Source organism: Aptenodytes patagonicus, chromosome 11 (assembly GCF_965638725.1).
Source record: "Aptenodytes patagonicus chromosome 11, bAptPat1.pri.cur, whole genome shotgun sequence".
NCBI lineage: Eukaryota > Metazoa > Chordata > Aves > Sphenisciformes > Spheniscidae > Aptenodytes > Aptenodytes patagonicus.
Genome location: NC_134959.1, coordinates 3,072,789 through 3,095,171, shown reverse-complemented (window position 1 = coordinate 3,095,171; position 22,383 = coordinate 3,072,789). Strand labels below are relative to the sequence as shown.

General features: G+C 60.1%; 1 protein-coding gene across 4 annotated transcripts; it reads right to left on the bottom strand.

The window, feature by feature from the left end:
* Nucleotides 1-5,001: 5,001 nt before the first annotated feature.
* On the bottom strand, nt 5,002-20,495 carry LOC143165380 (dual specificity protein phosphatase 22-A-like). 4 transcript variants are annotated; one of them, XM_076348790.1, is made up of 9 exons: nt 20,429-20,495; nt 20,213-20,289; nt 18,548-18,581; nt 17,803-17,885; nt 15,144-15,193; nt 11,824-11,898; nt 11,188-11,359; nt 6,309-6,549; nt 5,002-6,029 (listed from the first exon to the last, which is right to left on the bottom strand). In XM_076348790.1, the coding sequence occupies exons 2-8, from the start codon at nt 20,231-20,233 to the stop codon at nt 6,343-6,345; spliced, it is 642 nt and encodes a 213-aa protein (XP_076204905.1). In that variant the 5' UTR covers nt 20,234-20,289; nt 20,429-20,495; the 3' UTR covers nt 5,002-6,029; nt 6,309-6,342. The 4 variants fall into 4 exon arrangements, with proteins under 4 accessions (XP_076204905.1, XP_076204904.1, XP_076204906.1 ...); XM_076348789.1 differs by having other exon boundaries at nt 5,002-6,026; XM_076348791.1 differs by having other exon boundaries at nt 5,002-5,999.
* Nucleotides 20,496-22,383: the final 1,888 nt, after the last annotated feature.

Below are 22,383 nucleotides of genomic sequence, written 5' to 3'. Positions count from 1 at the left end.
CCTGGATGGAGCGAGAGGTCCAAGCCCCGTCAGCTCCCCCAGCACTGTCCCACCACAATTGGGGTAACAAGGGATTGTGCCGTGCTCTGGTTTGCCACGTGCACAGCTGGTAGTGGCACTGCCTGCAGAGACAAGCAGCTTTCGGCAGCTCTGCAAGTCCCACGTGCCAACGTCTGTACACTAAAATGCCCCCCGGCTTCTTTTAGAATGAAAAAAATCAAGGCAATTTCCCCTGAACTACTACAAATTCTTCCTCCAGCTCTATCAATCAAAGCTCTGCCCACAGAAAGAGGCTGACTTGGTGCTCTGCTTACTCCTTTTTTTGCTGCGGGATAAGTCACATAAGAAGACGACAGGGATTAAAGCGCCCAGCTGTGCTGTCACCTGAGCAAGTGACACTGGGACAGGCCATCCCGGGGCGGACACCCTTTAGCATCTGTGGGAGACGGGAGCCAAGTGCTGTCCCTAGCTGCTCTTGGCACAAGGGTCTGCCCCGGAGGAGACGGCAGCCCCTCTCGCCGGGCGCTGCCCATTTGGGGAGCAGGCACTGGTTCCAGGCAGCACCCGGAGTCACCGCAGGGATGGGGGCCGCACAACCAAGCCTCTCGAACAGAGGACCGACACCTGGAAGGAGCGGGGTGAAGTCAAGCCACCCTTGCTGGGGCCCTCGGGTCATTTGTAGCCAAAACCACTGGGTGACTTCACGGAAGACCCAGGAGAAAGATTCTCCCACCCAGCTGGAAGCAAAGTGCCAGCCTCAACCCTCCTGGCACCGCTTGTCACCTCCGTGGCAAGACCTGCGAGGACTTCAGGAGTTGGTGGCCTGGCAGAAGTGACCAGTAGCCCCAGGATCAGCCCTCCAGGCCTTTTGGGCTCACAGCCCCCCTGCAAATTTTACCAGAGTGCCTCTCCCTCATTCTTTTTTTATTTAATGCCCCATGGGAAGGTTTTGGGGAGAAGACGAGGATGCTCCCAGCACAGCCGGAGACCTGATGGTCCCTGCTTTGCCACGGGCTCACACCAGCTCAGTGCCACCAACTTCTATCCCTTCTCCATTGCCCTACTGCTGCACAGCGGGACACACGGACCTCCCTGGCCATCCGCAGCACAGCCCCTGCTTTTAGGGATGGTGATAGCTAATACCACCAGCCAAAACAACGCCCAGGGCGCAGCTCTGGATCCCAGCTGCCCCTCCAGAGCTGGATGTCCCAAAGCACCTGCCGGAGCGTTGCCCCAGAGGGATGGGGTGACACACAGCCTCTCCACGGGCTCCCGCACCAAACGCCTTGCACCTGAGTTACGCCAACACGAAGAGCCTCAGAAACGCTCGCTGAAACGGGACTGACTCTCTTCTAATTCAGCCCATTTTCTAGAAGGCCTGTTCCCATCGCCGGCAGAGGCCGGAGCTCCGTTTCCCCTCCACCAAAGGCTGAGCGAGCCCTCCAGGCTGCCGCTAGCAACGCGAGCCAGCACCGGCCGCAGCCCAGGCGTCCTTCCCATGCAGCGAGCCGCGCACCGGCCCCGCACCGGGAGCCACGAGCGGCCGGGAAACCTGGCTGGCAGAGCCAGCCCCGCACCGTCACCCCCGCAGCCCGTCGCCCTCCCGATCCCAGCTCCAAGCCCGCCACCGGGCTCTCCCCAACCCACCCGTCCCGGGCTTTGGCCCCGGAGCAACGGGGGCAGCGCTCTCCCGCGACCCCAGCGCCGCTCAGCATCAAGCGGCCTCAGCCCTTGCGCCCCCGCACGCACGGGGCCGTGGAGTACCGGCCTGGGTTCCGTTCCGCACCCCCAGACCCCCTAACCCCAGCACCCCGCGGCCGGGCCGGGCCGGGCCGGGCCTGCAGCCTCCGGTACCTGCGCTCCGCTCCGCGCCGCTGACCCGCGCCGCCCACCGCGCCCGCCTTTTATAGCCGCACGGGGGGGCGGGCCCGACAACGCCCCCGCCCCCGCCCCGCCCCGCCAATAGCCAGCCGTTCCCCCCGCGCCCGACCCGCCCAATGGGGAGAGGTCTCTGTCTCCGGCCGCCCAATGGGGGGGCCGCCCGGTGGGGCGCGCGCGGCCGGCGCCGCTTTCTCTGAAGGGCGCGCCTTTCCGAGAAATCAGCCGGCGGGGCGGGGCGGGGCGGGGCGGGGCGGGGCGGGGCGGGAACCGCCCAGGTGGGTCTCCGCCGGGCCGGAGCACCCCCGGTGATGCCCCGTGTCCCATCCGTCTCCAGCCCCCGGCGAGTCCACCCCCGGTGCCGGCTCGGTCCATCCCCCGGCTGAGTTCAGCCTCCCAAGATCGGTCCATCCCCAGCCCCAGGCCAGTGTCCCCAGCCCCAGACCAGTGTCCCCAGCCCCAGACCAGTGTCCCCAGTACCAGACCAATGTCCCCAGTCCCAGACCAGTCTCCCCAGCCCCAGACCAGTGTCCCCAGCCCCAGACCAATGTCCCCAGTCCCAGACTGGTCCATCCCCAGACCCAGACCAGTGTCCCCAGCCCCAGACCAGTGTCCCCAGCCCCAGACCAATGTCCCCAGTCCCAGACTGGTCCATCCCCAGACCCAGACCAGTGTCCCCAGCCCCAGACCAATGTCCCCAGTCCCAGACTGGTCCATCCCCAGCCCCAGGCCGGTCTCCCCAACCCCAGACCAATGTCCCCAGTCCCAGACCAGTGTCCCCAGCCCCAGACCAGTGTCCCCAGCCCCAGACCAGTGTCCCCAGTCTCAGACTGGTCCATCCCCAGCCCCAGACCAGTCTCCCCTATGCCAGACCAGTGTCCCCAGCCCCAGACCAATGTCCCCAGTCCCAGACTGGTCCATCCCCAGCCCCAGACCAGTCTCTCCAGTTCCAGACCCAGACCCAGTCCCAGACCTGTCCATCCCCAGTCCCAGACTGGTCTATCCCCAGACCCAGACCAGTATCCCCAGTCCCAGACCAGTCTCCCCAGTCCCAGATCTGTCCATCCCCAGCCCCAGACCAGTCTCCCCAGTCCCAGATTGGTCCATCCCCAGTCCCAGACCTGTCCATCCCCAGTCCCAGATCGGTCCATCCCCAGTCCCAGACCAGTCTCCCCAGTCCCAGACCTGTCCATCCCCAGTCCCAGACCAGTGTCCCCAGTCCCAGATCGGTCCATCCCCAGTCCCAGATGAGTCCATCCCCAGACCAGTCCATCCCTGGGCAGTTTCCAGTTCCCTCCCGGATCAACCCCTGGTGCCGGATCAGTCCCTCCTTTGCTGCCCCCGGCCGGGATCGGTGCCCCGGCGGTGCCCAGCAGCCCCAGCCCAGCGCGGACGTACCCAGCCGGGCTGCTGGCCGTAGCAGAGCATAAAGGACCATCTGCAGCCTGACTTCAGAGGGGGTTTTGGGGGGTTACCAGATTACACACGCATTTCTTGGAAGAAAACCATAATTACTCCCATGTGGGTAATACAGAGAAATGGGAAATGTATGGAGCTGCACAGATGGTATAATAGAAATAATGATCTAAGGTACACAACCTTTACTGTCATTTATAATAAATAACGGCTGTAATAGCCCTTGTTTTTAAACACCCGACTGATCCTAATCAGATCCCCCCTGTGAGATTTGGCGAGAGCCAAAAACATCTTTTGCAATCAGATACGGTTCTTAACCTTAAGGTTATTCCTTTCTTTGACCGAGCAACAAGTTAAGCTTTGCCGGGGGGGGGGGGTTCGCATCGCCGACCCCCACAGCACCACTCCTGCCTCCCCACGCCGGCCGGAGATCCCCCCGGTAAAAAATTGTTTCTTTTGTAAAAGTTCTGGCAAATTCAGGATCTTTTAAAGGGGCTTCGTATAATCAAGCCTCTCCATCCCCTTGTCCCCTCTGGAGCTCAACGAGCTGGAGACTAATTGCGACCTGGCTGCCAGCGGGGTGATTCCATCACCTCCGGCTTCGTTTTGGCTCCACAGCTTCACAGGCAGCCTGGAAAGGCAAAATCTCAATTCCTTGGGGCGAGGGGGATCCCAGCGGGAGGAGAAGAGAGTAAAAACCCCCTTAAAAAGGGTTTTCCAGCCGCTCACGGTGCTGGCGGCAGCGGGCTGGAAGGGAACGAGATGCGCCGCAGCCCAGCCAGCGGCTGGCAAGGGAAAATGCGAAACACACCCTGGGGCAGGCAGCACAGCTGGGAATTTCTTGCAAACTATTTCCCTGCGCGCGAGCAACACCCCGGGAAGCTCGTTCACACTTCAGAGGAGAGATTTTCCCCACGCCAGAGGCACTAGGCTTTCGGGAGGGCTGATGCGGCGGGGGAGAGCTGAGCAGCAAAGCGTGCAGAGCTCTTAGCAATGTAGAAAGAAGTGGAAATCAGCCCGGTTTTACCCACTTCAGGGCTTGCCTTCCAGTGCCCAGAAGTCCTAAAGCCACCACAGGTCCCACTGACGTAGGCCAGAGTGGAAAAATACATATAGTCACCCGGGACACCCCTCAAATTTGGGGGAAATTGGGCTTAAGAGATGCTATTTAGGCAACGGTTGTTGCTGTGAGCATCACCATATATATTCCCCGGGGAATGTTTGAGTCCCGGGATGGCCGGTGATGGGACGGGAAGGGGCACGGCCATCCCGGCTGGCGCAGGTGACGGGACAGGAGTGCTCTGCGGAGGTTATCACACCTACTGCAAATCTAATCTCTGCTTATCACATCTCTCCGACGACTTCCTACGAACACCAGAAACCAACTTTCTTCTCTTATTTTCCTGTGCACAAGTTCCATTTTTCTGCTTCCTAAAATGATAACGGAGGCATTAAAGACAATATTGACCCAGTTTGCTCAGCTTCCCTTCAGTCCACTCCATCAACAGCATTTATGGTCCTTGATCTCACTAATTGCTCGGGGTGCTTTCCTGTGCAGAGTGTGCTGCAGGCACGAACCGCGGCGGACCTCCACGTAGAATAACAGCCAAAGGCACCCTTTTCCCAACCTAAAAAGATAGGGAAAAGCCCCCATAATTCCCCCCCCCCCCCCCAGAATCCTATACATTATGACTAAACGTTGAGTCTTTAAAACTTTTAATTTTGCTGGTGGTTCTCATCAAGAGAATAGGAAACAGGACACAGCGGCGGAGCGGTCATGCCAGTCCATCCCTCCATTCCCACCAGGAACACCGCAAATCAAGACCAGCCGTCCTCATGGTTTTAATCACTCTCCTCTTTATTAGGAGTTGGGCAAGTCACCCCTGGCGCTGTCACACTCGAGTACCCAGAAATTTTCATTAAGGGAATTCCTAAAAATATTTGAAGCGTCTTTTTTTTTTTTTTCCTTTCTCAGAATGGATTGCAGAACAGATATTTTTGAGAAGCCAAGCAAGGTATTTATAGTAAAAGGCCAAGCTGGCATGGAAGATTGGAAGGCTTAAATGTAGAAGGGCTGTGTCGATGGGTTGGGACCCCCCTTGTAGGATGGGTGTGGGGAGTCCTGGCAAAGGAAGGCAGCAAGGCCACGCTTTAGGAACATGGTGTATGAGTTTGGGATGAAAAAAGGGACACGGTCACGGTCTTTCAATATTAAAAAGGCTGTTGGAGAGGGACAGCGTTAAATTGGTCTGCGGCTCGACTGAATCCAATCGAGCAATTGGCTTCTTTTGCAACATTCAGATCGGGCAGCAGGGGAAACCCAAAACCGCTCCCGCTCCGGGGATGGAGGCGGTGGGGCCAGGCAGCCTCCGGCACTGCTGGATTTCCCCCCTTGGGAGGGGGGTGGGTTAAGAAAAATGCCAGACGGACATCTGCCAAGGACAGGCTGGACCAGGAAAGTCCAAACAGGGCAAGGGGCATCTGCAGCCCTGGGAGCAGCTCAGCCTCCGGCCGCTCTCCCCATCCCCCGGGGTGACAGCCGGGCTCGGCAGCACACCCACACCCCAGGACCCGTCCCTCCCTCCTCGGGGCAGCCTCGCAGGCTGCACCGGTCCCCAGCTTCACTGCAAAACAGAAGATAAGGTGGCCTCTCCCCATCTCATCCCGTTCTGGCTTTCCAAGGTCTGTGTTGGCATCCCCGTGCCCTGCCGGAGGAGAGCCCGGGTACCGTGCTGCTGGAGAGAGGGATGGGGCTTGCTGCTGCTACGGGTGGTGGAAAAGTGGCCGCGATCCACCGGGGAATGGGGGAACAGGACAGAGCAAGACACTGTCATCAATTGACCGGCTTGCCCAGAGGTATACATGGAGCCAGCAGCCAAGGGGAGGGTCTGCGAGTCCTGACCCCCCCGCTCCAACCCTCGAGCCCACGGCCGAGGCCGGTGCTGGCTGCTTGCTGCCCCTAGACATGAACCCCCCGTGGGCATTTGGCAAAGGGAATACAGAGTTTTCCAAACCTGGGCCAACGCCTGCCTTCAAGCAGCCGGCTGCTTATCTGTTCATCCATCTGCTTCTGCTGGTGCCACCTGCGTGGTAGGGGAGCGGGTAGGTGGGAGCTGGAGAGTGGAGCCAGGAGCTCTCCCTGCTCCCCAGCTGCTGCTCCTTCTGCCTCTGCTCCTGCTGGGCCAGCAAGCGCTGCAGCTCCTCCTGGTCCTTGAAAGGGTTCCTGCCGTAGTTGCGGTGGATCCAGGCGCGGTACTGCCAGGACAAAGCCAAAAGAGGTCGTCAGGGCCACTGGGGGCTGAGACACCCCCAGTTCGAGAGCCGGGGCTTGCAACAGCCCCGGTGGAAAGCAGCAAGCCGAGCGAGGGCAATGCCCACTGCATCCCAGCCGCAGCCTCAGACGAGGCCGGGGGATCCCCAGCCACAGCCAGCAAGCAGAAAGGTCACGGTTTCGCAGGAGCTCGCATGCCACGCGACACGACCGCGTCGTACGAGAGATGCGACGGTTCCCCCGACCGAGTGCTCCCCGCATCCCCAGCCCGGCACAGACGGACCCGGAGAACTGGCAGCGTCCTCAGCTTCTCACACAGGCTGCAGCCGGGACAGCAGCTTTATTTACTTTTCATTGCCAAGAAGCTGCTGCCGTCTCTTGTGTGCCTGAATTCCTGTAAGAAAAGCTTCCTCACGCTCTCACCCCGCCGTGGCTGCCACAAGCTGCACGGCCAAGTCGGCTCTTGCATGCTGAGGCAGGTTTGTTTGCAGAGCGTCTTGCTCGCCGCCGGGCAGTTGGGGGGTGCCTCTCATCGTCCCCCCACCCCGCATCGCTGCAGCCAGCTGCAAAGGCCGCTCCGGTGGCAGGAGCGTCCCGGTGGCCGGGGCCCAGCTGGCAGCAGGCTGAGGTCTGGAGGTGGCTGGGAAGCGAGAGGTGGTCCGTAGAAATGCTTCCCGCTACTGCTGGGATGAGAAACGGCCAGACGGGCCCAGACTGCAGCGCCCGAGAGCGTGGGCAGGAACGGGCAGCTCTGCCAGGAGCCGCCGTGCCAGCTACCCGGCGCTCACGGGGAGCGGGCAGGGCTTCGCCATCTTCCTAAGTAGTTGGGAACCGGCTGCTCCAGAAAGCAGGACTTACTGGGATGAGTGGTAGGAGCACGCCCAGCAATACCAAACACCTTACAAAAAGGATGGAGGGCAGGGAGTCGAGAATGCGGAGCCTGGAGGTGCAAAGGGTCCAGAGAGGGACCGAGCATCAGAGCCCCGGCACAGGGTAGCACTGGGACAGGTATGGGGTGCAGCCGGGGGAACCAGAGGGAGAAGGCAGACAGCCCCCGCGAGCTGCCCAGCCTCGGCACCCCCAGGACGAGGTGCCCCCGCAACGGCTGCAGCTTCCCGGGGTGCCACGGCAGCACCCCACAGCCAGGAGTCACCGAGCTCACGGCAAAGGTGCGGGATGCAGGTCAGTGGGACGGGCAGCTCAGCCCTGTCCTGCCAGGGCTGCCGCAGGCGCAGGGACCACAAACTGCAAGAGGATGAAGTCTGAGACCGATCCTGGTGGCACCCCCCTCTCCTGCAGCTGGGGAAAAGTCAGCTCGGGCAGAGGGGTTTTCCACTGGGAAAGTCTGGATTTCCCAAATCCACTCCCTCAGACAGCAGGACTCGCCACGGCTGCTGCGCGCTCGCCACCTGCAAGCAGGAAGGCCCCTTGTTCGGGGTGGACCCCAAGAGCCAGGCCTGACTTCCTTGCTAGAAAACAACCCCTGGGAAGTGAGTCCCAAAGGATTTGGGACAGGATTTGGGGCAAGCATCCATGCCAGCTGCTCACAGGGGGAACACCCCTCCTGTGCAAACCACCCAGAGGGATGAAGCTCCATGGGGATACCAGCCTGACCACCGAGGCTCAGCACCCCCCGAGGCTCGGCACCCACTGCCCAGCCTCGGAGCTGGCTCCCACCATCCAGCGAAGGAGGGAAGGAGCCGGTGGGAGGCCGGGGGAAGCACCCTGCTGCTGCTGCCAGGCGTTTCCTTTTAAAGCCAGAGCAAGAAGTGGTTACAGCCCGTTTCCTCCAGCGCTGACCACTAACCCGCTGCCCTGCTCCTCTCTCCCGGGGCCTGGAGCACCCGTCCCATCTGGGACGGCACCAGGGCGGGAAAGGCAGCCTGGCCACGGTGTGCCAGCACCACGGGGGGACCTTGGGGCAGGGTGGGACGGGTCCGTCAACCGAATGTCCATCTGTGCCCTCTCTCACATCCATACTTGTCTTCTCTGCGCCTTCTTACTTCCTTTTCTAACCTTACCCATCATCCTGCTGCTGCTGCTGCTCTTGGTCCCTTCCTCCTTTATCCATCTAGCCCTGATAAGCACCATTTGCCAGCTCGAAACCACAGCTGCACGCTTGAGGCGCGCTTCCTGCAGCGAGGGGCCAGCTGGCCAGCCCCAGAGAACATCTTCCCCATTTCTACCTCCCGGGGTCCCATCTGAGGTCCCTGCTTCGGATCGAGGAAACCGAGGCATCGAGGGATGCTCGCCCACAGCCCTGGGGAGGAGGTCCCCAGGAGGACTGACCTGTTCCTCGCGGGTTTTAGCCAACAAGAAATGAGGCTTTTCCTCCCGAGCAGCCTGCCCAGCCCTTATCCATGTCTGCTCCCAAGCACCGCATTTCCAGATTGCTGCCTGTTGGGATGGCAGCTGGGCTGAATGGGGAAATTTAACCTCTTTTCTATCCTCAGCAAGAGCTGAAGCTCAGGTCACGGTACCCTTGCTCCTGCATCCTACCTACACCCATGCAAAACCACCCCAAAGCCACAAACAGGGACAAGGCGTGACCTTCCACAGCCAAGGTAAGCAAGCCAACTGCTGCTTGGCATGAAGCAAGGCGCAGGACCCATGCGGCATCAGGTCCCACGGGCTCCTGGCCACTCGGGTGACTGCCTACAGCACCCACCGCTCCACGGGACCCCCAGCCATCCGCCTCAGCTGACCTGCCCCCGCTGCCCGCAAGTCCCTTCCTCTTGCAAAGGTGGAGGGCGCAGGGGCGAGCTCGGAGCAGGGCATCGCCCGTCGGGTTGGAGCATCCATCCTGGCTCTTCCCCTTCTTCAAATGCAGCTGCGGGTGAGTAATGCCAGAGCGCTCCCCGCTCCAGCACCCGCAGCCTTCGCCCCCCGGGGCCGTGCTAGCAGCAGTCCGCCCACGAGGGCCATCCGCAGCTTCCCTCCCCAGTGCTGCGACCGTGGGGAACGCAGGGTGTTTCAAGTAAAAGGAGGCTCTTGCTAAACACTGCGGCTCAGAAAAACACATCCGAGTGCCCCTGCCCTCGGCTCTGCCTTTGGTATTTTCAGGCAAATGCTTGCAAAGCCCCTGGCAAAACCTTGAGGTGATGAAAAAGCAGCATCTAAGGGAAAGGGAAGAAAGTCCAGCGTCTGCTAAGGCCAGCCTGGATTTTGGGCAGCAGGAGGAATATCTCGGATGGAGCAGGGGGCACAGCAAGCCCCACATCGCTGTCTGTGCTGGGACTCGGCCAGAGCGTGGGAAGGGTTAGGGAGAGCTGACCCAGCCGGGGGAAGCCCCACAGGGAATCTCCAGCACCGTGGGTGTTTTGTAATCCCTTGGACCATTTTCCGCCCTCCTCCGCGGGTGTTTTTGCAAGCCGGTGATAACGGGGCAGGGCTGCGTCCCTCATGTGACAGTGCCTGCCCGCTCCCTCCGGCACCCGGGGAAGGGAACTCGGCGGTGGGGAAGGGGCTGACATTTGGGCCAATGTCACATGCTGTCCGTGCCTCGCTCCTGGGAGGAGAGAAATCCCCTTGAATCGCTCGGTGTGGCCAGAGGGACCGCCGGGTCTCTGCCGCCGTTTGCCACGGGGCCATTGCGCGATGCTCACGGCTACAGCGGATGGGGGGCTTCGCCTCCAGGGATGGGACCAAGTTTAGGGGTGACGTGGGCTGGGAGATGCCTTGTACACGTTGAGTTATGGGTTATTCTTTCCTTGCAGAGGTTCAGCTGTGGCCCGTGTGCCCTCCCGGGGCAGTTTTGGACCCCGGTCCTTCGCTGCGGAGCCCGGGGCTGGGCAGAGGAGCAGGGTCCAGCATGGGAGGCTGGAGGGCAGCCAGCGAGCTGAGCGGGACCTGTGCTTTTAAAGGCCTTTCCCTTTGCTTTTGAAGGCTTTCTGCGTCAAAAATGCAGCTCTGGTCTCTGCAGCTAGTGCTCTCCCAAGTAAACGTGCCGCTGTCGCTCCCAGCTGCCGGCATCCAGCTCGGCTCAGCTACGACAACATCCCTCCCTTGCACGGGACGGGAACCTACCCAGCCAGGGCTGCTGCTCTCCTAAAACCTGCCGCTCCGCGTCATTTTGGGGAGGGGAAAGGAGAATTTCTCCGTCAACGCTTGCTTCTCTCTGTCGCCTGCCTCTGAAAGCAGAGGACTTCCTGTCAGAGGAAGCCCTGCCAGATCCAAGCACGCCCAGACATCCCGAGGCCGCCTGCAAGAGCCTTCCTCCCTCTCCTCTCCCCCCTTCCGCCTCCGGCTCCCGCTGCGCTGCATTCCCGGGAACCGGCCCAGCGCCCTTCCCGGAGCTCCCGGAGGACTTGATGCTCGCCCGTCCCTCCTGCCGTGTCCTAACTGAACTCTGGAAAAAAGCACTGGGGTTTTAAAGAGCTTTTGTAAGTGCACTCACATCATGTCTAGGCACTTCTTTTTTCTTTTTTTTTTTTTTTCTTTTCTTGGGGTTTGTTGGCTTTTTTTTTCGCATGCAAACCCAAAATCCCCAGGTAATAAATAGCATGCACAAAGGCCGGCTTGGGCAAACAGCTGGCCCCTGCAGAGAGCTGCATGCAAAAGAGCCGTGCCTGCTTGCAAACTCTGCAGACACATATATAAGGGGACGTCGGCGCGGGACGTACCTCCTGCAGCAAGGTCACCTCGTACTCCTGCAGCTGCTGCTGGAAGCCAAAGTTGGGGCTGACGTAGGACCGCACGGCCTTGGTGGCAGCCAGGCAGCCCTCCCAGCCCAGCTCGGTCACCGTCATGAGGTAAGCCACCAGGACGGTGGTGCTGCGGGAGACCCCGGCCAGGCTGGCACGGGGCGAGGGAGCAGCGTCAGGGAGAGGTATTCCCACCACGGAGGCTGGTGCGGCCCCGCAGCCAGGGACACCCATGGGATGCATCTTCCCATGGGCAGCCCCTCTCGCTGGGGTGCTAGCGGGGTTCCCCTGCCATGGGTTGGGTGGGGGGGGTAAGGAGCCACATGGACAGGGAGACACTGCTGGTGGCTCCGGGCAGGCGGCTCCCCCGTCCCCTCCTCTACCCTCTCCCACCCCTTTGGATGCTCAGGTTTTCAGTGCACGGACCACCCATCCCCATGGGTCTCGGCCGTGGACACCTTTCCCTGTCGCCCTCCCACTGTTCCTTGTCTTCTCCTCTTCTTCCTCCCCACCCCAAGTGACGTTTGACGTCAAGGACGCTTTTTGGGAGCCCATCCCCACCTCCCACAGGACCGATGCAAACCGGGGACACAAGGCGGTGACAGCAGCTCTCACCAATGGACGAGGCAGCCTCCTCCACCGAGCCGGCATTCGTGGATGAACTTGATGCACTCCTTAAAATGCTGCAGCCTGCAAGAAGAGAGACGGGGAGGTGAGGATGGGAGGGCTGCCCACCCCTGCAAGGCACCTGGCCACACCAGCAGCAGCAGTCGTGTCCCCCCTGCCCAGGACTTCCCACCACCTTGGGGCCACCGGCATGGGGTGGGAGCAGAGATCCTTCCTCTGCCAGGCGAAGGCAGAGGGGCTGATCTTCGTCTGCCAGGAAGGAAATGACCTGGGAGACTTTCTGGGGGATTTCCTGCTTCCCAAGGCATCGGGATGGGAGCAGGGCGATGCCATCAGCCAAACCAGCTCAGGGAGGACCCCAGGGAGACAGCCTCCAGGGCAAGACGTCATCTCGTGCCCAAGGGACATGCACATCCCGTCAGAGGTTGTCCTGAGCCATCGGCTCACCCCTAATTCCCAAACGATGCCAAAAACACCCGGTCCCCTCCAAGGGAAAGATGCCGGCAGGGAAGAAGGCAGAGACAAGGGGGCTCACGAGGCGTTTTGCCTGCAGGTCCCAAAATGGTGCAACTCCCTTCCCCCTCCTCACCCCAAGCAGCCCCTCCGGCCCCTTCCCACCCAAGGGAGGGCACGGAGGGGTGCTCGTGCCAGGGAGGTCGGGCCGCCAGCAGCAACGCAGGCTCGTCCCTGGATAGCTGCTTGCGTTCCTGAAAGCATAACCAGTAACTGCCGGCAAGGCAGAGGGAGCACGTTAACCCTAACCAGTGAGTTTCGCAGCAAAACAGGGCAGGGCAGGGAGCCGGGGATTTCTGGCAGCTCAGCTGCAACGCGCTGTGGTGCTTCTCTCCTCCTGACCTGGATGCTCAGCAATGTGAGCAGCACCCATCTTTTTGAAGGCATGGAGACCTAGAAAACAGGATAAATAACTCCACGTGTACTGATGAGATAGAGGTGGGTGTTCGTGGGGGGGGTTAAGCGGGCTCCGGTGAGACGCATCTCTCCCGCTCATCACTGCACGGGATGCTGGAAGCCAGTGCCGATCCCTCTTGAACACAGCGGGCATCTCCGAGAGCCCTCGCCGAGCCAGGTATTCGGCTCCTCAGCACGTGTTTGCAATAAACGCTGCCCATCCCCGCTCGCCCTCGCGATCCCACCGAGGCCTGGGGGAGTTTTGAGGCGGAAAACCTGGTTCTGGGTAGCTTGGGCTGCTGATGGACTCCCTGATCATGCAGCCCCGGCTTTTTTTGGGAGGAGGAGAAGAGGGTCCCTTCGGCGCAGCCGAGCCAGCGGAGCCCAGCAGCGAGCGCGGGAGCCAGCGGCGCCTCTGGCCCAGCGCCGGACTTCCTCTGCCTCCGCGTGATGGGGTGGGCGTGCGCCTGCACAGCCTTCCTGATTTCTCAGAAGCCAACGCACGACCTATCGCAGAGTTATTCCCCTCGCCGAGGGCTCACTCCCGGCGCATCCTCCCCCGAGCATCCTCCAGGTCCCAGAGCCAGCTTCCCTGCGGGGAAAAGGCAGAACCCTCTGAAACCTCCCCCATCCCTGCTAGCCCATCGCAGGGGACGCTCTTCACCCTGCCCTGGAAGGGGAATCGAAGGGGATGCTGCTCTTCACCCTTCCCTGGAACGGCAGGGCTCAGGTGCCTTCTAAGAAACCAGCCAAGGACGCGTTTGAAAATAGCAGGGGGTCCTGCTGCCCAAGAAGAGGAGGAGAGATGGGGGAGTCTCTGGCGATGTGATCGTACTAAAAATATGGAGCCTCTCGGCCCTGGAAGGAAATGTACGTCCATCGCTCCTCGTGGGCTACAGATGTGCCTCCTCCTTGACCACCGTAGCAAAGGGAGCATCACCCTTTGGGGGGCCTTTCCTCGCCTAAAGCTTGTCCCGGGGGATTTCTCCTCGTCCTACTTATCTTCGCAGAGCAGACAGCATCCCCCAGGGCCTGCACGTGTTGCCTACACAGGTCCAAGCTCTCCAGATCCCAGTCCTCCGCTTCAGCCCCTTGGCTGGGACCAGCAGGGATGCACCTTGCTTGCAAGGACACGGTGCTTTTGCCTCCAGCTCCCTCGGCACGCTTGCCGCCAGCCTCCAGCCTGCTCCATGCACACGGCATCGCTCTCCCAACCCATCCCGGAGGGAGGCAGGTGAGCGCTTCAGCCACCCCATCCATCCTCAGCCGCTCCATGGGGGTTTTCCCCCCCACACACACGTGGCCAGGCAGAGGAAAGCTCTCCCCGTGATTTTCCAGCCTCGAAGCGTGGGATCGGGGCATGGAGCCTGGTAATGCTGAGAGCCACTGAGGTCCTGAGTCACAAGAATCTCCTCTGCAGGACACGAAGTTCACCAGGATTGTGAAATCCAAGGCATAAACTGACAAGCAGAAAATCGTTCCTTGAATATGTCTTCCTTCCGCAGCCAGCCTTATCTTCCCCCTCCCTTTTTTTTTTTTTTTTCCTTTCGGTAGACATGCCACAAAGGCAAAGAAATGAGAGAAGAGAAAGAATAACCAAAAAACCCTGTTCTTGCTGAGGCAGGGCTTTCTTGTAAAGCTTCTCTTTCCGCTCAGTGGGAGCATGAGCAAGCAGAATCACACCCCCGGGCACGGCTGCTCCCAAGGATGCTGGAAAACCAGCACCTCCACGAACGGGCTTCGCTCCCCTCACTGTGCATGAAGTTTTGATCCTTTTTAGGGCTTGATCGGCGAGAAAAAAATCCCTCGGAGTCGCCCATTTTCTGGGTGCAATGGATGGTTTATGGATGCCCGTCACCCAAAGCAGCAGCGGGGTGCTGCCACCCCCCCTGGTGCCAGCAGCGCCTGCGCCCATGGCACCCCAGCACCGCGTCCCACGAAAGCCCGGGGCTCCCTTGCAGCACCTCTCACCACCTTCGTCTCGAGAACGTCATTAAAGGACTTAGGAGTATCCATGCTTTGTGTGGGGAAAAAAAAGTATTCATTTTAATAAATATTTTATTTCTCTTTCCAAGAATGTCTGGAAGACTGACACAAATCATTGTCTTTCTAAACCAATTAAAAATGCTCCAATTTTCAACCCTGCCCAGTAGAATAATTCTGAAATTTGATGGAAAATTGAATTTACTGACTGCAAACACACACAGAAACAGACTTTAAGCCCTACAAAAGCTATTTACTGCCTGAAAAAGAACCGCAGCTTTTGTCAAGCTCAGCAATGACACCGAGTTTTTGCAGCGCGAGTGAACTGAACCTTCATCCTGCAGAATTTGAATATTTGTTGACTGATAACTACCCAAACGCAACCCTGGGGGGCAAAAGGATGGCAAACGACTTACAGGTTTTGACTGGATGAATCCGAGGCCGAGATACAGAGATAGGTCATGTCCTGCAATGCAAAGATGGTTGCGGTAGTAAGATACCTCCGAGAAACACAAAATCCCCCATTTCTCTCTTTTCCCTCTCCCCAGCTGATCCGTCGGTGAGAGGAAAGCTGAAATCTGCTTTTGGGTGCCATCGCCCCGCTCCCTACAGGTAGGGAGAACCATGAAGGGTTGCACCCATCCCACCCCAGGCTATTTCCCCCCCATTTCAGCCCAGAGAAGAGGCCAGGCTGCGGGGAACCACTACGATGCTCAGGAGCCCCCCGAAACCGAGCCACCCCTTCACCGGGGCCCCGACCGGCGAGCCCCGTCAGGAAGACGTGTGCACCGATGCACGCACCGATGAAGTCGCTCTCATCAATGAGTTATTTCCTCCCGGTCCTTTTAATACACAATAAATCATCCTGCCGCATGTTGGCATAGGTCAGATTCCTTTCTTTAAAACGTCGCTTCCTCGATCCTCCCTGTTCTGAGCTAAAATTAGATCCTTTACATCTGAGGTTGGGGTTTTTTTTGTTTTGTTGGGTGTTTTTTTTTTTAACCTTCTTAGCAAAATGGGTGGAAATCCTGCCAGCCGGAGCCGAAACAGCCGAGCACCAGGGATTGCCTCATCTCCATCAGCTCCCCGTGGCATTGCTGCCGAAAAGTCCCCCCTGGGCTGATGCAGCCCAACCCCACAGGCCACCCTCGCTTCCCTCCAGCCCAGGGCAAATCGGGAGGCTGGAAAAAGCCAATTTAAGGAGGGAAGGGACAGAGCGAGACGGGCACGGTGATATTTCTGCGCTGGAAAGACCAACGTTGCGAGGGTGAGCGCGGGTGGGCTTTCCCGCACACGTCCGTCCCATCCATCCTCCCCAGCCCCATCCCACGCTCGCCCCCGCCACCCTGCAGCCTCTCGTGGGACGGGGACAAGGTGCCGCAGCGATGTGCCGCTCGCCAGTTCCCCGTGGCGTGCCAGCCGGCTGCTCCTTGGCCGGAGAAACTGCCGGAGAGGCCGGGAGGCGGGGGGAACGGAGCCGGTGGGTTCCTCGTCCGTGCCCCAGGCCAAACCACGGCTCCCCGGCATGCAGGGGATGGCGGGTGCAGGCAGGAGCTCGGCGGGTGGAAGGGGACCTTGCACCAGGCAGGGGCACGGAGACCAGCAAGCGAACGCCAGCAGGTTTTGTGGGATGAGCCGTAATGGGCTGTGGCTTCCCAAAACCTGGCTGCACCGTGCCACGCCTGGTATCAGCCCGTCCTCCCCGTGGTGAGGAAAGCCACCGTGCCAGGAAAGCCACCGTGCCAACCAGTGGAGCAGCCGAAACGACCCCACTCCTCCCCAAACCCCGACCCACGCCCCGATCCCGGATTAACTGCCGGGCTCCCAGCGGCTTCCCCTTCCCCACGGGCCTGGGTGCCCCCATCCCGCCTCGGGGAGCTGGGCCACGCATGGGAACGGTGCTGGGGTTTGCGGTTCCCGACCCAGAGCCGTGATTGACACATTGCTCAACCCACCATGCCTTTCCGGTTCCCCTTTCTGCCAGCCCGGTGGCTTGCTCCGTGTTGTAAGCTCGCCGTGCGGTTTGCTACCCGTCTGGCCGTGCCCCGAGCCCCGCCAGCCCCAGCTGCTGCCCCTTCTCCAGCCCCGAGCCGTTTCTCCGCACCGATTTTATGCAGCCTCCTTCCTTCTCTCTCTCTCTCCCCCTCTTCCACCGTTACTCAATGCCTTAGCGGGGAAAAGGCTCGAGCTGGTGTTTTGCTGAGGCTCCCTGCCCACCGTGGCCCCAAAGGACGGGGGGGGTCCCGGCAGTCCCCTTCGCCTTCTGCAGCATCCCAGGATTTGGGAGCTGGCAGCGGGTCCGACGCCGGGATGAAGCGCAAGTTGCCTGCGGCCATCCGCCACGACGTGAGCCGCGGGGCCCGAGCATCCCCGCACACGGAACCCGCAGGGGGCCGCTCCTCCTGCTGCGGGCTCCACCCGGCCCACGGGTCCGCGCAGGCAGGATTTGTGCCCGAAAGACCTGGCCGGCAGCTCTGGCCTCAGCCCACCGGGCAGCTCCCTCCTGCCTCAGTTTCCCCCACCCGCAGCCCGAGGGGGCCGTAGCGCTCCGGGGTCCGTGGAGGGGTGGGGGGGTGGTGGGGGGAATCGGCCAGGCAAAGCCAGGGCGGCCCGGGACCCCTGTCCTGGAGGCGGGGGGGGTTGGGGTGGAGGGGGGTGTCCGGGTCCCGCTGTGCCCCCGCTGCCGGTCGGGGCTGGACGCGGCCCCGGCGCTGCCATCCGCGGGGCGCCGCCGCCCTCTCGCGGTTCTCCCCGCGGCAGCACCGGGCACCCCGCCGGGTCCCGGCCCCGCACAGCGCTGCGGCTGCACACTTTCGGCCTAAAAAACCATCGAGGGGGTGGCCGCGCCCCCCCCAAAACATCCCGCTCCCCCCCCCCCCCTTCCAAAAGCCAGCGCTGAGCCTCTTTGGGTGCAATTCAGCGTTGCGTGGTGCAAACTGCTGCAAATCGCTGCGAACCCACCACTGCTTCCCCCTTCTCCTCCTGACGCCGGGAGAAGAGCATGTGTCCCGTCTGCACCTCCCCAGCCCCTGCTCCCTCGGGGCGGTCCCCCAAGTCCCCCACCCGGGCACTCACCTCCAGCACCGGCTTGGCACCGCTGTGGACGGAGAGGATGTGCGTCACCCCATTCCTCAGCAGGTTTTCCCGGTCCTCGGAGTCTGGAAGCAGGAGCGGCACGTGAGTCGCCTGCCCTCCCGAGAGATCTGCTGGATCAAGCACCCACCAGCAACCCTTATCCATCACCCCCGGCCCCTCGATCCCCATGCCAGCCCCTTCCCGCTGCCTCTCACCCCGCACGATGCAGGAAAGGAGACCGGGCATCGCAATGCACCTCCTCCAAAGCAAAATCCCCCTCGGATGCACTGGGTATTCAGCAGGCTCCTAAAAACACCCCCAGAATCGGAAATTATACTCCTAATTTGGAAAAGGCTGTCGTGTCTTCGCTGCTGGGTGAAACCCAAGCTTCGCCCTGCTCCCCACGGGGCCAGAGGCCCCAGCGAGAAAGCCAGGCGTTGGCCTGCTGTAAATATTGTCTCAGCAAACACGGGGAGGTTTCTAGCCATGCCAGGGGTTCCCCGGTGCTCCGGCATGGCTGGTGACCGCAGCTCCCCACGGCTGTCCCTTTCCTGGGCTAGAGCTGCACGGGGCCGCTTGCGATTGGGATGAGGCTTTTTTGGGGCTTTGGATCTCTAGAAGATGCTGAGGTCCCCAGCCAGGAGCAGGCACAGGGAGCCCCCCCGAGGAGAGGGGCTCCTCCAGCCCCGCCAGCTGCCCGGGGATCCCACAGCAAGGCGGAGGTGGAGCAGGGAAAGGCACTCACCGCGGATGTTCCCGAGGTAGAGGCCTTTGACAACCTGGGAGGTGACAAAAAGGAGAGAGATTTCGGACGGCGCCCGGCACAACGTGCGTCCGACGTGGCGGGAGCAACAAGCTGCACGCCTGGTATCAGCGGGACCAGGGCATCTGGCAGCAAACTCCCCAGGCAGTGATAAACCAAGCACCTAATCAGTGAAGCACCTTCGTTAACGAACATCAAAGGCTGAGCCCACTCAAACCACCAGCCCAAACCCCTCCAGGAGCGCAGAGCTCAGGAAAACTCAGCACATAAATGGAGGGGGCTTGCGTTTGGTCCTATCGCTATCGGAAAGGCCGTGCTGGGGGCTGGATTCCCCAAACAGCTCAGCCCACCCCAGCATCCTCCTTCAAGGTCAGGCTTCAGCAGGGATCTCCCCATCGCCCTGGCTCCCCGCTGCAGCTCGGTTTTGTTTTGCTACTCTATAGCAACCACCTCCTGCAAATATTTTCAAAGGTCGCCTCCGCCAGCTGGGGATAGATGGGCAAAGGCACGGGCTATTTATAATACTTTTCTGGCCAGGATGTTGCAGTAAGTGCTGTCGAGTATGCAAATTTGGTCTCCAACTCGCTGCTGCAGGGTTACGAAGGAGAAAAAGGGGCAGCTCAGAGTATTTACAGGGTGTAAGAGCCCACCAGAGCAGTTTCCAGGGGCACGGGAAGGAAGGGCTGGTTCCCAGTTGGACTTGTTTGCACCCATCTGGCAGAAGACGCCTGGTTTGAGAGGCTGTAGGAAGGGTTTTCCACAGCTCCGGGTCACATCCAGCCCACCTCTACCATTCAGCTGAACCCCAGCCCGCTTCTGGGGTGCAAACACCTGGATTCGGCAAACGTCTGCGCCCAGCACAGCAAAGCTGTTATTGCTAGAAGGGGGATGCCAAACCCTGCGTCTCATCAAGTCAAAGCCAGATCCCGCAACACAAACGTGCCCGCACCAACCCAGCCCCTGGCAAAGGCAGCCCGGGCTCCCCAAGAGGGTTTGGGGGCACAGGGGAGGCTGTAAAAGCCACTTTGCAGGTCGGGCTGCGTCTGCAGGGGGTGAAACCCCGGTGTTAAATCACACCGGAGCTGTGCAGAGAGAGTTTGCCCCGATCCGGTCTCTCCGTTGTTGTCCCAGAGTCTAATTTTAAACTGGGTAACGCACACACCAAGTGGTTATTTAAGGATACAGACAGAAATCCATCCCCTCTGCCAGCCCTGGAGTTCAGCTGAGCAACAAGCAGCAGTAAAACCCCCGCTTCCCCCTTCACAGCGCACGGCTGCCAGGCACAGATACGTCCCGGGGGTGGCAAGGGGAGGAAATTTCCCCACAGGGACCCCCGTCAGCCCTGAGGATTTTCATGCCGTGGCCTTACCGCCCAAGGGACGAGCAGCTAAAGCCAGCTGCCACTTCTCTAACACCCGCAGACGCTTAGTTCATCACCTCGGATATAAACCCGGGGATCACCGTCTGCTTTCTTAATTCCCCTGCTTAAGCGCTTGAAGTTTCGAAGGGGAATGAGAAAGGGAAGATGCAAACGGTTGTATTTAAGGGCATCGTGGCGGTCTGGGAACAAGCGTCCCCCTGGGCTGCAGGAGGAAGGTCCTGCCCGAGGACGACATGCTGCCCACCATCCCGCTGGCCCCCCGGTACCTTGCTCATTCCACTCCCCATGGTTTTTTCTCTCCCCAGGCTCAGGATTCAGGGGAGTTCTTGTTCTCCAAGGCTATCTGCAAATAAGCACCCGAAAATCCCAGGTGGAGAGATCTGCCCCCCTCCAACAGTGCATCCCACTGCTGCGAGCAGGAGGAAGGGGAACACGCGTCGGGGGGGGAGTGTGCAGAGCCCCAGCACATTCAGCTCACTTACCGGCGGCAGGCTGCTCCGGCAGGCGGAGGGGACCGAGGAGAGTGGCCGGTGCCGGGCAGGGGAGGATGAAATAAGGATCCGGGGCCGTGGCGTGGCTCAGGTTTCTCTCCTGGGCTCCCTGGGGCTTTCGCAGCCTTTTGGGGAGGGTGAGGAGGAGGAGGCCTGGGAGGAACGACTCCCTCGTCCCAGCGATGCTTAGAATCATAGAATCATTAAGGTTGGAAAAGACCTCTAAGATCATTGAGTCCAACCGTCGACCCAACACCACCACCCACTAAACCATGTCCCTAAGCGCCTCATCTACACGTCTTTTAAATACCTCCAGGGATGGGGACTCAGCCACTTCCCTGGGCAGCCTGTTCCAACATTTAACCGCTCTTTCAGTAAAGAAATTTTTTGCTCACCGGGCTTCATTCTGGGATGCTACGGGCTGGTACGAGCCCTGCGCTCAGCAGGGCTTCCCTCCCAGTCACAGGAACCAGAGCAGAATTCAGAATAAGGCACTTACCTCGAAAACCAGAGCGTGGCACGAGCGACGTGCAGCTAACGGAGCACTGAGGATAAGCCCATCTCCCCCCCCCTCCGGGAAGGGAGACAAGAGGAGCTGTAAAGCAGCGCTGCAATTCCCGCGTGTGCTTCAAAACATGGATTTTCAAAGCAGATGCACCTAGCAGCTCGCCGGCCCCCTCCCAGATCAGTGCTCTCAGCCCGCCAGAGGCACCAGCTATAGGAAGAGCGGAGAAAAGCAAACCGCGAGCACAGCGACAACCCCGCGGCCGTCGCCAGTCTGCGATTCTGTCGTCCTTGTAACATCCTTCTCAGCGCCCCGGAGACAAACACTTCACCTAAGGGGTCTTTCAGACGCAGGAAGGGGAGCTCATCGCTTAACTCCCACCAAACCACCTCGCCTTAAAACCCGTCCCCGAATTTCTCTGGCTGGAAGGGGAAGGCTGGCCAGTCCCAGCACGGCGGGCCGTCACCGGCGGCTGGGCCTCCCCAGGCTTTCCACCGCGGCTGCTAAATAACAGGCGTGGATTTAAAACCGTGACCATCCTGTAGCCAGGAAAAGAGCAAACCAAAGTTCAAACTCGTTTTAGCAGTTTTGGTCTTCGGAGGGGCGTTTTTAAACCGAAGGCAGAAGTTTGCCTGCAGAAAGCCTAGGGGACACACCAGGAGATAGCTGAAGGGAGAAATTCTGCAGCTGCAGGCAGAGCAAAGCAAAGGCGCCGGCTTTCTCAGCTCAGGCCCTGAAAACGTTAAAGACACGAACCAGAACTCGTTCGGACCGCTGCATTTAAGAAAAGCTCTAAGATGTTCCCACTAAATGCAGCGTTTCTTTCCCTCCTCCAGCTGCAGCGATCCCCTCTGAACAGTCACTGCACGCAAGAGGCAAGGCATGAAACACGCTTTGGGGTTCCATCTAAACCTATTCCTGGCTGAACTAGATCTACTAATTCTCTCTCTTCCTCGCTTGAGTCATAGAATCATAGAATCATTAAGGTTGGAAAAGACCTCTAAGATCATTGAGTCCAACCGTCGACCCAACACCACCACCCACTAAACCACGTCCCTAAGTGCCTCATCTACACATCTTTTAAATACCTCCAGGGATGGGGACTCAACCCCTTCCCTGGGCAGCCTGTTCCAATGTTTCACCACTCTTTCAGTAAAGACATTTTTCCTCACGTCCAATCTAAACCTCCCCTGGCACAACTTGAGGCCGTTTCCTCTCGTCCTATCGCTTGTTACTTGGGAGAAGAGACCCACACCCCCCTCGCTACAACCTCCTTTCAGGGAGTTGTAGAGAGCGATGAGGTCTCCCCTCAGCCTCCTTTTCTCCAGGCTAAACAACCCCAGTTCCCTCAGCCGCTCCTCATCAGACTTGTTCTCCAGACCCCTCACCAGCCTCGTTGCCCTTCTCTGGACACGCTCCAGCACCTCAATGTCCTTCTTGT